The sequence below is a fragment of the Entelurus aequoreus genome, linkage group LG06, assembly GCF_033978785.1.
Source record: "Entelurus aequoreus isolate RoL-2023_Sb linkage group LG06, RoL_Eaeq_v1.1, whole genome shotgun sequence".
NCBI classification, from domain to species: domain Eukaryota; kingdom Metazoa; phylum Chordata; class Actinopteri; order Syngnathiformes; family Syngnathidae; genus Entelurus; species Entelurus aequoreus.
Window position 1 is genome coordinate 34,518,815 of NC_084736.1, and position 17,313 is coordinate 34,536,127.

A 17,313-nucleotide genomic window follows, 5' to 3' on the forward strand; every position below is an offset into this window, starting at 1 on the left:
AGGAGCACCAACTAGTAGGAGCACCAGCTGGTACTGACTAGTAAGAGCACCAACTAGTAGGAGCACCAGCTGGTACTGACTAGTAAGAGCACCAACTGGTAGGAGCACCAGCTGGTACTGACTAGTAAAAGCACAAACTAGTATTAGCATCAGCTGGTACTGACTAGTAAGAGCACCAACTAGTATTAGCACCAGCTGGTACTGACGAGTATGAGCACCAACTGGTACTGACTAGTAGTAGCTAGGGCTGGGTGATATATGGAGTTTGTAAGATATATCGATATATTTTTAAACAAGATATGAATTAGTTGTTGTGTTTTTTGATTGTGAACCCCCGACTGAACCCCTCCCCTTCCTCCTTCCAAGACCTGCTTGCACGTATAAGAACCTCCATGATTGGTTACTATGATGAGTCACCATTGGTTGAGATTAGGGCAAAACATTAGTGACCGGCCAATCAGAGGCAAGATAGGGCGGGTCATGGAAGCAGGAAGTGAAATCAGAAGAAATGAGGAGGAGAGTCGTAGGAGAGAAGAGGGAATTATATATTAAAAAGTAGTGGAAGATGGCAGAGGATTCTCTTCCTTAAATGTTTATTTCAGCCATGTAGACCACGTCCAGGAAACCCATAATGTTGGCCACATTTGAACAAATGTATGATAAAACATTCATTTAACTTGTTTACCATGTAAGACCAAATCTAAACTGTTCTCCAGTTGCATATTTGGCAGGAGAAATGCTGCCAAATATTTATGTGAAGTGAAGAAGATGATAGTCACACAATGAAGTCAAGTCACTTACTTGCTGCTGAGCACAACTGTACATGTGACAGTCCATGACATCATACATGTGTGTGTGACAGTCCATGACATCATAAGTGTGTGTGACAGTCCATGACATCATACGTGTGTGACAGTCCATGACATCCTACATGTGTATGACAGTCCATGACATCATACGTGTTACGGCTACTCTTGCGTTCAGAAAAGGTTCGAAAAAATAAAAATAAAGTAATGCAGAGTAGTCCTGAGGAGGAGGTTTATGACTCACTAAATTCCTTAATAAGCACTCGCAGAGATATTTCTAGATTGAAAATTATCATAATTTATTTTCACAAACAAAAAATATTCTCCGTGGTTGACTCAACATAATCAAAATAACTTATTTAGCCGTAAACAAACTGTTTCACTCCTCACTCCTTCAACATGATAGACAGACAAAGGGCACCCAGCTGTCCTGTCTTCTTAATTATAGGAGGAGGAAGTGGCTCACCAGGAGAAGCGTGAGCAGCTGAAAACAATCAGTCAATCACAATGAAATCTAAAACATCCAATAATTCAGCAACATCATTATTGACATTATTTGATTTCATTGTCAAAACAATTAATAAATAAATAATATAGATAGGCTCCAACATCCTGGCCCCTAATTGTGTGCTTTAGCAAAACAATTACATAAATAATAATATTCAAAGGAGCCATAATAGAACAATCCAATCCAAACAATTATGTTCTTCAAATTCAAAATTAATTGAGTTACTTGATTTACTAGTTAAGTCTCATCAAACTCCAAAGTCATATCAGACTATCTGAAGCGGTCATCGAGGCTAGAGAACCGAATCCCCCCCCAGTCCATCAAGCTGCTTCCATTAGCAAGCAGAGTTTATCTATTGGTCGTTGAACCGTGTTGGTCTTGGTTTTAACCAAAACACTTCTCACAAAGCCTTTGGCATCTGGAAATGTTTTTACTTGTTCCATGGTCTTAGGTCCATGGTTTTGTTATGTGTTTCCTTGTTCCATGGTCTTGTTATAAGTTTCCTTGTTCCATGGTCTTGTTATATATTTCCTTGTTCCATGGTCTTGTTATATGTTTCCTTGTTCCATGGTCCATGGTCTTGTTATATGTTTCCTTGTTCCATGGTCCATGGTCTTGTCCTTGGTGGAGTCCTTGATTTTGTTATTTTTATCCTTTTCAACTGTTCTGTGCACGTCTTTGCCATCTCCTTTTCCGCCATATGGGAATGTGTAAGGATCAGCCTCTAAGGGCTCTAAGCTTCCTTTCCGACCGTACAGGTCTCTGAGTTCCTCCGTTTTGTCACGTTTGTCCTTTTCTTTCTTTGTCATGGCTTTTTTTGGAAGAAGAAGAGGAGGAATGCCAATGTCTTTCTTTCTCTCTGAACTTATCCTGAGGTGTGACTTTGTCTTTATCCCGGAAAGGCAGTGGCAGAGGATCGTGACCATCTTTAAGAAAGACTGAACTTAAGGCGATGTCCATAGAACATTTATCCTCAACTGACATCTCATTTTTCTCCTCATATATGTTTTCAGAAAAAACCTGGTTTTATTGTCTGATGAGGAGGTCCTTCAGCTCAATTACTGAGATTCTGTTAGTTGACACTGCAATGGGCCCAGCATGTTCTGTAGCACTGCAACTGAGTGGTCCAGTTACCACCCATCCCAGTATGGTTTGGACTGCATATGGTCCATTTATTTGACTGTTTATTATATTCCACGGCTCCATTGCCCGAGGAACATCAGTCCCAATAAGAAATTCAATGTCTGCCTCAATTTCTTTTAAGTTGATGCCACCAAGATATGGCCACCTCTTCAAGTCAGCCTTTGTGATGATGTTTTCCTTTGAGACAGGTATCTTGCTCTGTGTGTACACTTTCGGTAGGTCCAGATATGTGAACCCTTTCTAGTCTCTAACCTCCAGTTCTCTGACCTCATAGGTTTTCGCAGGCTTTTCTTGTCCCATTGTTCGCAAAATAATTTGTGTATTGCGTCCTTTCACATTCAGTTGGTCCATTAGATTTTCCGTGCAAAATCTTGCCGTGCTGCCTGGATCAAGGAAGGCATAGGTCTGAACATACCTGTTCCCTTTTCCCGCCTTAACTCTGACTGGCACGATTGCAAGTGCAGTCTTTCCCGGCCCCGGTTGCATCACTGGCTGAAACAAGAGCACTGCTTATAGGGGTTTCTTCTGTCTCAGCAGTGGACTTTGCTTGATTTTCCTGCCTTGGGCCTTGTTCACTTGGAATATGAAGTACAGTAGGATTTTTCATTTTGCAAACCTGACACATTAATCTTCTTTTACAATTTTTGCTTAAATGACCTTTTAGTAGGCAACCAAAACAATATCCTTGCCTTCTTAAAAATTCAAACTTTTTGTCATGTGACTGTGTTTTGAATTGTGAGCAGTCAATCAGAGCATGTTTGCCATAACAATATCCACATGAAGGGATGATACCACTGGGTGTGGTTTGAGCAGGTCGTTGTGGAACAGATGATTGTTTTACAGTTCATGCTGCTGGCTCTGTATTCACAGCTACTGAAGTAGCAAAGCTGCTGTTCTTGCTTCTGATTGGTTTTAGTTCACTTTTGCTTCTTGGGAGAGGCCTTTTCGTTATTTGGTCCTGAATGTCTCCAAACAACGGATCCAAAAGCATCTTGGCATGCTTTTCCACAAAATCCACAAAGTTGTTGAATCTGATTCTCCTGCCAGTTCTCTGTTGTGTCTCATAAGCTGTGCTTCGCCACCTTTCTCTGAGTTTGTAGGGTAGTTTGGATGTAATTAGCCTTAGGTTCAATGGGATATCAAGTTCCTCCAAATACTGTAAATCTTGCATTACATTACAACATCCTCTCAAATACATTGCATATGCATGCAGCATTTCCCCATCCTCAGCTTTAATCGCTGTCCAATTCAAGGCTTTTTCCAAGTAAGCTTCCGAAATTTTCATCTCATTTCCAAAATGTTCTTTTAAGAGGCGCCTTGCTTCATTATAGCCCCTACTGGCTTCCTTGTGCAAACAGTTGCGAACCAAGTCTCTTGGCAAACCAGAGGTAAACTGCTCAAGGTAGTAGAGTCTGTCTTGATTATTATCAGTCTTGTCTTCAATCAAGTGTTCAAATGCATGGATAAAAGACTGATATGCCAGTGGGTTACCATCAAACACAGAAATCTCTCTTGCTGGTAGTAGAGACAGTTTTTGCTGTGAGACAATTACTTTTGCGATGTCCCTTTGTCTTTGAATAACCATTTCCAAGTTATCATGAGCAGCATTAATAACCACATTATCTTGTGCAGAGTGATTTATTATTTGAGTCTGATTTACACTCTGGGTCTTGTGTTTTTCAGTTGCGTTTTTGTTTTGACGTTTATTTAGATCTTCTGATGTGTTGGTGTTCCTTTTAAGTAAAGGTCTGTGGAGACTTAAGATGGTTTGGTGAAGTGGGGTTTTGGGTATTGCACCGAACTCTATAGAGTCCACATTGCTCTCCATAGTTTCTCTTTCATGGTGAAAATCATAATACTCAGTCATGGGTTCCTGAGCCACCTCATTACTTTCATGAATTAAATCACTTTGAAGGATTTGTATTTTAGCAGTTGATGCTGCGTGGTCTGCTTCCAAATCCATTTGCTCCATCTTTGCTTTAAGCTTTGTTTCCTCCAGTTGCATTTGCTCCATCTTTGCTTTAAGCTTTGTTTCCTCCAGTTGCAAGGTGTGTTTTTCCTTCAGTGCAGCAGCTCGAGCCATTGTGGCAGCCTTTTCCGCTTTGGCCATTTTTAATTCTGAGGATACTGAGGAAGATCTAGAGGCTTTTGATCCAGTGGCAGACTTTGATTTGTGAGATACATTTGATATTCTGTCTAGTGGTCCAACTTTTGATTGTGCAATTTCTCTTTTCCATGTTTCAACGTCTTTCATGAAATAATTCAAATTTATTATTCTGGGTTCATACCAGTCATAATAATCATTTTCCTTTTCCTCTTCTGATAAGAATTCTTGCACAAAGTTGTGAGCATTTTTAAATTCATCCACAGCTCCTTTAAATACTTCAAATTCACCATTGACTTTATCAGCATTTTTATCATCAGTCATCAAAGTCTTTATTTCATTTAGCCTCCTCGTGCGCACGCCCAGTCTGCCTCTGCGCGAAGCAATGCGCGTTCTCAGCATGTCCTCGTGTTCAGCTGCCGTCTCAGGTGTGCTAGACATCATTCCAGATAATCACACAGCTCAATTTTTTGTCCACTTATTTCATTCTTAGATGTCCTTCCAACATCCCGTTTTATTGCATTTCACATCCACAATCTGCAACTTTCCTTTCCATAGCGTTTGAATGATTCCATACAGCGCAGCGGCGCGTTCATTCATTTATGACGTCATCAGCTGATTTTACTCACGGCCCGCCGCCTGCTTTCTGCCATCGGTGCGGAGCGATCGGAGTTGGTCCTTTGGGTCTTCAGTGAAGTTTGTTTACTCGTTACTCCTTCAACATGATAGACAGACCTATCTGAAGTGGTCATCGAGTCATCGAGGCTAGAGAACCTTTTCTGAACGCAAGAGTAGCCGTAACAAGTAAACAAACTTCACTGAAGACCCCAAGGACCAACCACGATCGCTCTGCACCGATGACAGAAAGCAGCTGATTCTCTTGCCAGTTCTCTGTTGTCTCATAAGCTGTGCTTCGCCACCTTTCTCTGAGTTTGTAGGGTAGTTTAGATGTAATTAGCCTTAGGTTCGATGGGATATCAAGTTCCTCCAAATACTGTAAATCTTGCATTACATTACAGCATCCTCTCAAATACTGTGTGACAGTCCATGACATCATACGCGTGTGTGACAGTCCATGACATCATACATGTGTGACAGTCCATGACATCATACGTGTGTGACAGTCCATGACATCATACGTGTGTGACAGTCCATGACATCATACGCGTGACAGTCCTTGACATCATACGTGTGTGACAGTCCTTGACATCATACGTGTGTGACAGTCCATCACATCATACGTGTGTGACAGTCCGTCACATCATACGTGTGTGACAGTCCATCACATCATACGTGTGTGACAGTCCATCATACGTGTGTGACAGTCCATCACATCATACGTGTGTGACAGTCCATCACATCATACGTGTGTGAGAGTCCATCACATCATACGTGTGTGACAGTCCATGACATCATACGTGTGTGACAGTCCATTACATCGTCCACTGGGAATTAAAAAGTGCCTGCCTGCAAATGTATTTTGTATCTGAGTTTTGACTAACTGGGTTAATAAAAGTGTTAATACACATCTTGACTAACTGGGTTAATAAGTGTTAATACCCATCTAGACTAACTGGGTTAATAAAAGTGTAAATACCCATCTTGACTAACTGGGTTAATACACGTGTTAATACCCATCTTGACTAACTGGGTTAATAAAAGTGTTAATACCCATGTTGACTAACTGGGTTAATACAAGTGTAAATACCCATCTTGACTAACTGGGTTAATACAAGTGTAAATACCCATCTTGACTAACTGGGTTAATACAAGTGTTAATACCCATGTTGACTAACTGGTAAATAAAAGTGTTAATACCCATCTTGACTAACTGGGTTAATAAAAGTGTTTACAGTACAGTTGTCATTCACTTCAATTTCACTGAATATCGCTCAAAAATGAATATGTTTCTATGTATACTTTCACCGGAAAATATATGGAGATATACATTGAACATCCAGTTTAAGTACAAATATATCGAGGCATACTTTTTCGTCTATATCGCCCAGCCCTAGTAGTAGTAGCAACTAGTATTAGCAGCAGCTGTTACACACTAGTAGGAGCACCAACTAGTATCAACACCAACTGGTACTGACTAGTAGGAGCGCCAACTGGTACTGACTAGTAGGAGCACCAACTACTATTAACACCAGTTGGTACTGACTAGTATTAGCACCAACTGGTACTGACTAGTAGGATCACCAACTAGTATTAGCACCAGCTGGTACTGATGAGTATGAGCACCAACTGGTACTGACTAGTATGAATACCAACTAGTATTAGCACTAACCGGTGCCGATAGTGCTCTGCCGACTAGTGTCAGCACCAGCCGGTGCCGACTAGTGTCAGCACCAGCCGATACCGACTAGTGTCAGCACCAGCCGGTGAGCCTGATAGAAATGTGCTGACCAGCTGATACCAACTAGTGTCAGCGCCAGCTGATACCAACTAGTGTCAGCGCCAGCCGGTGAGCCTGGTGGAAATGTGCTGACATGACTGGATTGAAACTAACAAAGGTGGTTATGAAAAGAGGCAGCAGTTGAATGTCAAAATGAAAGTGAAACAGTGAAGTCTAGTTTACCCTGCTGGAGCCTGTGGAGCTCCCTCCCAGTCGCAGGTTGTTGTAGGCCAAGTGGCTGTAAGGGTTGTAGCCCACAAAGCCTGGGGTAGAAGGCACTTGCTGATGGAGACAAATGACACAAAACACATGAAAAATGGCTCACATACTAGGGAGTAATACAACTGAAAAGGACACACACACACACACACACACACACACACACACACACACACACACACACACACACACACACACACACACACACACACACACACACACACACACACACACACACACACACACACACACACACACACACACACACACACACACACACAACATCCATCCATCCATTTACTACCGCTTATTCCATATCAACTAATCAAAGTGTATTTATGTACAGTATTTTATCACCAGTGTTTCAAAAGACTTCAAGTCACAACTACATCCCTTCATCCAAACACATCATAGTATTACTATTGTGATATAAATACACATAGTACTACCATCCTAGTATTACTACTGTTATCCAAATACACATAGTATTACTACCATCATAGTACTACTATTGTGATCTAAATACACATAGTACTACTAATGTGATCTAAACACACATAGTACTTCTACTGTTATCCAAACACACATCACAGTACTACCATCCTTGTACTACTAAAGTGATCTAAATACACATTGTACTGCCATCCTAGTACTACTAATGTGATCTAAACACACATCCTAGTACTACTAATGTGATCTAAACACACATCCTAGTACTACTAATGTGATCTAAACACACATCCTAGTACTAATAATGTGATCTAAACACACATCCTAGTACTAATAATGTGATCCAAACATACATCCTAGTACTACTAATGTGATCTAAACACACATCCTAGTACTACTAATCTGATCTAAACACACATCCTAGTACTACTAATGTGATCTAAACACACATCTTAGTACTACTAATGTGATCTAAACACACATCCTAGTACTACTAATGTGATCTAAACACATATCCCAGTATTATTAATGTGATCTAAACATACATCCCAGTATTATTAATGTGCCCTAAACATACATCATAGTAGTACTAATGTGATCTAAACCAGTGGTCCTCAACTACCGGTCCGGGGACCGGAAACCGGTCCGTGACACATTTGCTATTGGGCCGCAGAGAAACATTAGATAATTTATAAACGACTGCATTTTCTCCGACTTAACTTTCTCCAGTCCAACGAGTCACTACAATAAACTTGTTTATATATGTACAATAAAACTCCTCATAGGAATTGTCCATTGTTATATTCAGAGGTGGGTAGAGTAGCCAGAAATTGTACTCAAGTAAGAGTACTGTTACTTTAGAGATTTATTATTTAAGTAAAAGTAAGGAGTAGTCACCCAAATATTTACTTGAGTAAAAGTAAAAAGTATGTTGTGAAAAAACTACTCAAGTACTGAGTAACTGATGAGTAACCTGTTCGTTTAATGATGACGGCAACAAATAATGCACAAAAACATAAAAATAGCAATGAGCAAATTCAGAGCCAGGAATATCTCTTAAGCAACTAAAACAATAATATATATTAAATAATAATACATTAACATAAAAAAAATTAAGGCAAATTGAGCCACAATAACTTAACAGCACCATAGGCTCAGTAAGCAGAGATTATAAAGGAAAATAACAAGTTAGCCTTTACGCAAACCATAAACTGATAGGTGTGGGCTGCATCTGGGAACACACTGATTGGTGTTTCTATGCATGCGTGTGTGTCTTTGTCTGTCTCTCTATGAGGCTGCAGTGCGTTAATAATGTCCCCACACGATGTACAGTACATTTGACAGTGATTCATAGCAGGGTAGCTAGGGGGGGAGAGATATGCTTTTTGTTTTTGTTTCGTCATAAAGAAATACAATGCTTACGGACTGTATCCCTGCAGACTGTATTGATCTATATTGATATATAATGTATATATTGTGTTTTTTATGTTAATTTAAGAAAAATAAAAAATACAAATAATGTATTTATTTATTTTTTTAATTTCTTGTGCGGCCCGGTACCAATCGGTCCACGGACCGTTACTGGGCCGCGGACCAGTGGTTGGGGACCACTGTTTTAAACCATGAAACGGGCTCGCCTGGAGATGCTTGGTGGTCACGAAGAGCCACTGGACAGCAGTGTCCACAATTTGGCGTCCAACATGGCCGGACCACCTGAGGCGGAAGAGGCCGACCCCGTGACGGCCCTTGCGAGCGTGCTCGCGGAGGTGACAGAGGCAAGCCACCAACAGATGGAGGCGGTCCTCCAGCAAGTGGCCCAGCAGGGTCGGATCTTGCAAGCGCTGGTGGACCGGGTGGGAGCGGCACGGCCAACAGAAGCGGCCGTTGCCATACAGCGCATGGGGGAGGAGGACCACTCTCATGCATTTATAGACATTTTTATGGCCTCGGCGGGGGCGTGCGCATGGCCGAAAGAAGAATGGGGTGTACGGCTCCTGCCGCTGCTGGCGGGGGAGGCGCAGAGAGCGGCGCTCAGCCTACCGGCGGCCTCCCGAGTGCATTTCCCGGACCTGAGAGCGGTGCTGGACCAGACCGGGTGCACCGCTGAAGACCACAGACGCCGGTTCCGGACGATGCACCTGGGGACGGAGGACCGCCCGTTAGTGCTGGGTCAGCGGCTCCAAGAGGCGGCGACGCGCTGGCTGCAACCGAGGGAAGGAGACGTCCAGGTGATGGAACGGCTGGTGTTGGAGCAGTTCTTGGAGGCAACCCCTGCGCGGACGAACCACCTGGCAGTGCACTGCGAGGCGCGACCGGCATTCACACCACACGGACCAAGCGCGCAACAGAAGGAGGAGGTATTGCCGGTCCAAAGGCGCTGCGCAAGTGACTCTCCCTCTGTTCTTTCTCCGCAGATCCCGGCTACTGCTTATACGGTACTTCCCGCGCAGACGGCCCTTCAAACACCTGGGCAGGCGTGCTGGAGGCGTGGGCGGCCGGGTCACGTGCGTCAGGGACCACCGCGGGTGGAGGTGAGGCAGGGGATCCGGGTGGCCGGCCCTCCGGTGCCCTCCCCCGGCTCGGGTGAGACGTACTGTATACCGGTAAGGATACAAGGGGGTACATACCGGGCGATGGTGGATTTGGGCTGCGAGCAGTCCATGATCCACCAGAACCTGGTTCGACGCGGGGCTTTGAGGCAGGCAGCACGGGTGAGAATTAGATGTGTTCATGGGGATGTGCACGAGTACCCTGTGGTGCCAGTCGAAATGTTGTATAATGGGCAAAAGCATAGTGTCAAGGTTGCTGCAAGTGCGCACCTTACGCACCCCGTAATTTGGGGTACAAATTGGCCGGGGTTTAACCATTTAGTGACACAATGTGTAGGGGTGCGTTCACGGCTCGTAGGAAAGGGGAATATCCGTGCGGTTTTCAGCGGCGACGAGGGTTCATCCGACACTGCCGAGGGGGAACCGGCGGGGGCTTCGCGGGAAGCCCCCACGGTCCCCCACTGGCACCCTACGGAGGATTTCCCCCTCGAGCAGTCCCGGGAAGACACTCTACGCGCGGCCTGGGACCAGGTGGCTTCCATCGACGGTCAGCTGGTGCGCCCGGGAACAGCGCGGGTATTTCTTCATTTTTTCAATCATTAGGGATAGATTATACCGAGTGAGCCGTGACACTCAGACAGTAAAGGAAATCACCCAGTTGTTGGTGCCGAAACGCCGTTGGGAAATGATTTTCCAGGCGGCGCACTTCAACCCCATGGCTGGCCACATGGGGTATGATAAGACACTCAATCGGGTAATGGTTCGATTCTATTGGCCGGGCATCCGGGCAGACGTGCGCCGCTGGTGTGCTGCCTGCCCGGACTGCCAGCTGGTCAATCCGGCGGCCACCCCCAAGGCGCCCTTGCGCCCATTACCACTCATGGAGGTCCTCTTTGAAAGAATTGGTATGGACCTCATCAGACCATTCCACCCAAGCACACAGGGATATTGTTAAGTGCTAGTCCCGGTGGATTACGCAACTCGTTATCCCAAAGCAGTGCCGCTGCGCTCCGTCTCTGCAAAGAGTGTAGCGCAAGCACTGTTTAAGGTCATCTCCCGAGTCGGAATCCCGAAAGAGATTCTGACTGACCAGGGCACGTCCTTTATGTAACGCACGATAAAGGAACTATACGGATTATTGGGAATTAAAGCGATCCGCACCAGCGTATACCACCCGTAAACTGACGGGCTTGTGGAGCGGCTAAATAAGACGCTGAAAACCATGATCCCTAAGTTTACGCACGAGGACAAACCAAATTGGAATAAATGGTTAGAGCCCCTACTGTTTGCAATGCGGGAGGTACCCCAGGCCTCCACAGGGTTTGCCCCTTTCGAATTATTATATGGCAGGAAGCCGCGTGGGGTCTTGGACATAAATAAAGAAAGCTGGGAGAAGGGTCCAAGCTCCAGCAAAAATGAAATTCAATACGTCATGGACCTGCGAGCACAACTCCACACGGTGGGGTACTTGTCACGCGAGAATTTGCTCCAGGCCCAGGAATGTCAACAGCGCTTGTATAACAGGGGGACTCAGCTAAAGAGATTTTCACCGGGAGAAAAAGTGCTTGTGTTACTTCCAACGTCCAGCTCGAAATTACTCGCCAAGTGGGTGATGTGGATTATGAGGTCCGGCGCTCGGACCGGGGCGGAGGCACGCAAATTTACCATATTATCCTCCTGAAGGCATGGAAGGAGGTGGAGCCTGTTTCCATGGATGACGGTGGTCGAGGAGGAGTTCGGGCCAGAGATCGTGCGCTCTGCCCTGCTCTCCCCCTCCTCTGTGATAATCAGCTCATGTTAGCGCAGAAAGCGGATGTTGCCAAGCTGCAGCACCGCTTTTCTGATGTGTTCTCCCCTCGGGCCGGCCACACGAACCTCAACCAACATCACATTGAGACCAGCCCGGGTGTTACTGTGCGGTCTCGGCCCTACAGGCTCCCCGAACACAAACGCAATGTGGTTCGGGAGGAATTAAAATCCATGCTGGAGTTGGGGGTAATAGAAGAGTCACACAGTGCGTGGTGCAGCCCCATTGTTCTGGTAGGGAAGAAGGATGGGTCTGTGCGGTTCTGTGTGGATTACCGCAAGGTAAATGAGGTGTCACGTTTTGACGCTTACCCAATGCCCCGGGTCAACGAGCTCCTGGATCGGCGCGGCTGGACGGCTTCCCGGCCTGCGTCTAGCGGTGGAGGTATGTGGAGGGGGGGGCGTGGCCTGCGGGCCTGCAGCGAGGCGGGGTGTGCCAGGACCGGCCTCGAAGTCAGCGACAGGTGCGTAGATGGCCCACCTGGGCCTTGTTATCTAATCACCTGTCGCTCTGTATAAGGCAACCGGGAGGAGAGACGTGGTTGGAGCCGGAGGGAGAGCACGAGCCAGAGCGAGAGCGGAAGAAGACAACTGCTGAAAAGCAACCCAGAGACTTGATACGCAAAATAAAACTATTTTAAACTACGAAACGGGCTCGCCTGGAGATGCTTAGTGGTCAGGAGGACCCACTGGAAGGCAGCGTCCACAGAGGATTAACTCCAAATTCTTCAGGACAACCTAAAATCATCAGCCCAGAGGTTGGGTCTTGGGCGCAGTTGGGTGTTCCAACAGGACAATGACCCCAAACACACGTCAAAAGTGGTAAAGGAATTACTAAATCAGGCTAGAATGAAGGTTTTAGAATGGCCTTCCCAAAGTCCTGACTTAAACGTGTGGACAATGCTGAAGAAACAAGTCCATGTCAGAAAACCAACACATTTAGCTGAACTGCACCAATTTTTTCAAGGGGACTGGTCAAAAATTCAAGCAGAAGCTTGTAGATGGCTACCAAAAGCACCTTATTGCAGTGAAACTTGCCAAGGGACATGTAAGCAAATATTAACATTGCTGTATGTATACTTTTGACCCAGCAGATTTGCTAACATTTTCAGTAGACCCATAATAAATTCGTAAAAGAAGCAAACTTCATGAATGTTTTTGTGACCAACAAGTATGTGCTCCAATCACTCCTTCACAAAAAAATAAGAGTTGTAGAAATGATTGGAAACTCAAGACAGCCATGACATTATGTTTTTACATGTGTATGTCAACTTTTGACCACCACTGTACATCCTAGTACTAATGTGATCTAAACACACATCCTAGTACTACTAATGTGATCTAAACACACATCCCAGTACTACTGTGATCTAAACACATATCCCAGTACTACTAATTTGATCTAAATACACATCCCAGTACTACTAATGTGATCTAAACACACATCCCAGTACTACTAATGTGATGTAAACACATCCCAGTACTACAATTGTGATCTGAACACACATCCCAGTACTGCCAATGTGACCCAAAAACACATCCTAGTACTACTAATGTGATCTAAACACACACCACAGTACTACTAATGTGATCAAAAACACACATCCTAGTACTACTAGTGATCTAAACACACATCCTAGTACTACTAATGTGATCTAAACACACATCCCAGTACTACAAATGTGATCTAAACACACATCCTAGTACTACTAATGTGATCTAAACACACATCCTAGTACTACTAATGTGATCTAAACACACATCCTAATACTACTAATGTGATCTAAACACATCCCAGTACTACTAATGTGATCTAAACACACACCCTAGTACTAATGTGATCTAAACACACATCCTAGTACTACAAATGTGATCTAAACATATATCCTAGTACTACTAATGTGATCTAAAAACACACCCTAGTACTAATATGATCTAAACACACATCACAGTACTACTAATGTGATCTAAACACACATCCTAGTACTACCAATGTGATCGTTTGCCTATCATTCACAATCTTTATTTGAGGCAGGAACACGTCTTTCTCTTTTCTGTGTTGTAAACAGTAAAAAAGTGCCAGCAAGAGGCAGCCAACAATACAAGTAATGGGAATTAACCTATTTTGCCTATAAATTACTCAAAAAAAACCTTACAAAAATCCACAACGTTGTGTTAAACAATATGTAATGTAGTCATAGGGCTGGGCTGATAAATGTTGCTGGACGATATATTGGCCGACAAATGATTGTTGATAAACAATATTATTGCCAATGTTTTATTGAGACCAAATTAACCACTGTTAGGATATAACATAATAATGCAAGCATACTAGGGGTGTAACGGTACGTGTACTTGTATTGAACCGTTTCGGTACGGGGGTTTCGGTTCGGTCGAGTTTTCACATGGACATAAAAGTAGCGTATCGCACGTTGTGTAAACAATGCACACCGAGGCACATCACACGCATGCTAGCAGCGACCGGGCTACGATAGACTAAGCATACGTCCTCTTTTCACCGGACATGTCCTCTTTTGCGGGGCTGTCCTGGCGGAGTTTCTTAAATGCCTCAAATGTCCAGCATTTTGAGTTAGGGTTGCGTGTATCTTCTATGTACGTTCAGGGTTAAGAAGGGGTTGAAAACAAAACAAATTGTGCGCGCAGCAGCATTCGTGAGGGAGGGGCAGAGACAGAGAGAGCGAGAGAGTTATGATAAACGTGCATGCGTCGCCAGGCTCTGCTTTGTATCCATAGATTTATCAGATTTAATTTTTTATTATCTATACCAGGGGTGTCAAAAGTGTGCCCCGGAGGCCATTTGCGGCCCACAGCTAATGTTTTAAAGGCCCACGGCACATTCTAAAAATACTATTAAAATAAACAAAAACATAACAAAAGTGAAATAAAAAAGCTTAAAGGTTAAATGTAATTTAGAAAAAGTTACAATGTTGACTAATAAAACAAAGCTGTTTTTTTTTTCAAACTGTCATTGCTCAAAACATAATATTGAATCAAAATCAATGTTATTATGAATTATTGACCTATGTAAGGTTCCGATTACTTCACATCAAATATTGCACTAAGAAAAATATTTTTGGTGGAAGATTTTGCATATTTGGTAAATAAAAAACCAAAAAATTTATATTTTGTTGTTTTCTTACTGTACCGAAAATGAACCGAACCGTGACCTCTAAACCGAGGTAGTACCAAACCGAAATTTTTGTGTACAGTTACACCCCTAAAGCATACCCATTCACATGCAATAAAAACTTGTATTCCTCCTATATATTATCATTGCAATTGAAATGTAACCTTCTAAATACCAAATTATATAAAAGAAACATAATCAAAATAAAATATACTCTGTCCAGTATTTCTGATTCTGATTCTGTAAGCAACATTGACACTTAAGTAAAAAAAAAAATCACAACCAATAGCGATAAAATGGGCTCTGTCTCTGTTAAGGAGGGAGTGGGGGACCCTCAAATATACACAAACAAAACAATAAATACAATGGCTAAATAAAGGTGTTGTGACCAAAATTATCATGGTTATCATTATTGTGGTATTGTTGGGTGTGCTCAAAAGTACTGATACAACTTGGTTAAAAGTAGCATGTGTATTTTCTTAACAACTAAAACAAATACACTTTTTTTGTGAACTTCTGGATCTGCCTCCGGGGAGCCTTTTGGCCATGGAGAGCAGCTGCTGGGTCTCTGCCACACCAGAGTCCGTTTGGAGAGACTGTAGGAGATGTGGATGAAGAGACAGAGCTGCGGAGCTGGACAAGCTTTACAGTGTCTCGGCTGAATGAGCAGGTGTCGGACATCCTCGCGGACTGGACACTGGCCGAGAGTTAGTGGGAGGCCGAGGGTGCAGTCGGCTCTCTCGGTTGCTTTGTTGGGTCTGCTCCTGTCTCTGGCCATGCTCCCCACCCCAGCAGACCATGGCGTTTAACACCGTTCTTGTTGTTGTTGTACTTTTGTAGCTGTGTGTAGAAATGGCTGCAGTCTGCTCTTTTAATGTCCTTTGATGTTTCCTTCTTACACACGTTTATGTGTGCTATGGTTATGAGGTTTGTTTCCCCTTGGCCCAGGCTTAGACATTTTTTTTCCCCTCCCCCCCACCCCAGCATTTACCTGTTTCTCACCTTTTTTGTAAAAGGGGTGCTGGAAGTTGGCAGACCCATCAGTGATCCTGTTCTGTCTCCCTGTAATGTTTGTCTGATCTTGAATGGGATTGTGCTGAAAATCTTAATTTCCCCTCTGGGATTAATAAAGTATTTCTGATTCTGATATACTTTTTTGGCATTGTTCAATTTTTTTATTTGTGTGTTTAAATATGTTTATCTTTCTTACATATATACCAGGCCGCCCCCAGCCGGAGCGATTAATATCCCTCAACACAGCGTAAAGCTTCGGCTGTGTTGGTTGAGCGATTGATGTCCCTCTGCGGCAGCTACGTATTTTCACTGCAGTTGCAGCGTTGCTCCACTATAGAGGCGCTATATCGACAGCAGTGCACCGGAAAGACCTTGAGCAACTACCGAAGAAGAAACAGATGGAATGGTGGTTTTCCCCGCTACTTGGTGCATAACATTGACCACAAGTGGATTTCTGCCATACGAAGCATGATACGGAGGGATCACTGGACTTAGGGATGGGCGATATATGCGATATATCGCGGGTTTGGCTCTGTGCGATATAGAAAATGACTATATCGTGATATTCGAGTATACATTCTCACGCAGTTGCTTTTAGCTGCTGGCATTACACTATAGGCTCTCCTCACTCTTTCCTGTGTCTCCTTCTCACAGACAGACAAGCGCACCTTCTTACACACGTCACATACTGTCACGACATACGTCACATACGTATACGCCCTCGCGCAGCAAAGAGGTAGCAGCATGGGTAACGTAAGCTGTGATGCTACCGTAGCCGTGCGAGTGGTAACATGAGAGAGAGAAGGTGCGAATCTGGTAACAAATGAAGGAATAATTAATTCCCCCAAAAAACAGCAGGGGGTCCATCGTCTGGCGGTGGTTTGGCTTCAAGTGGGAATATGTCTAACAGACAACCGTAATTTGTCAAGTGTGGGGCAAAAGCGTTGCTATAAAAAGTAGCATTACTGCTAATATGTAACATCATTTGAAAAGTCACCTGCTAGAGAATGAAGAGTGCTTACTCCGCATGTCAACATCTCTGTTCGGTGCCACACGCCCACACCATCAAAATGCCAAGGCAAACATTTCCAGATCAACACCGTATGAAAAAAATAGTGATTTTTTTAGTTGTGATTTTCTTCTCTGCATGAAAGTTTTAAAGTAGCAT

General features: G+C 43.8%; 1 protein-coding gene across 4 annotated transcripts in view; it reads right to left on the reverse strand.

Annotated features, from left to right (window-relative positions):
• smarce1 (SWI/SNF related, matrix associated, actin dependent regulator of chromatin, subfamily e, member 1) overlaps positions 1-17,313 on the reverse strand; it is a 55,501-nt gene that overhangs the window by 21,345 nt on the left and 16,843 nt on the right. For all 4 annotated transcript variants that reach the window (XM_062050603.1, XM_062050604.1, XM_062050606.1 and 1 more), the window contains exon 4: positions 7,143-7,241. In XM_062050603.1, coding sequence (XP_061906587.1) covers positions 7,143-7,241 — 99 coding nt within the window. The remainder of the gene's footprint in view (positions 1-7,142; positions 7,242-17,313) is intronic.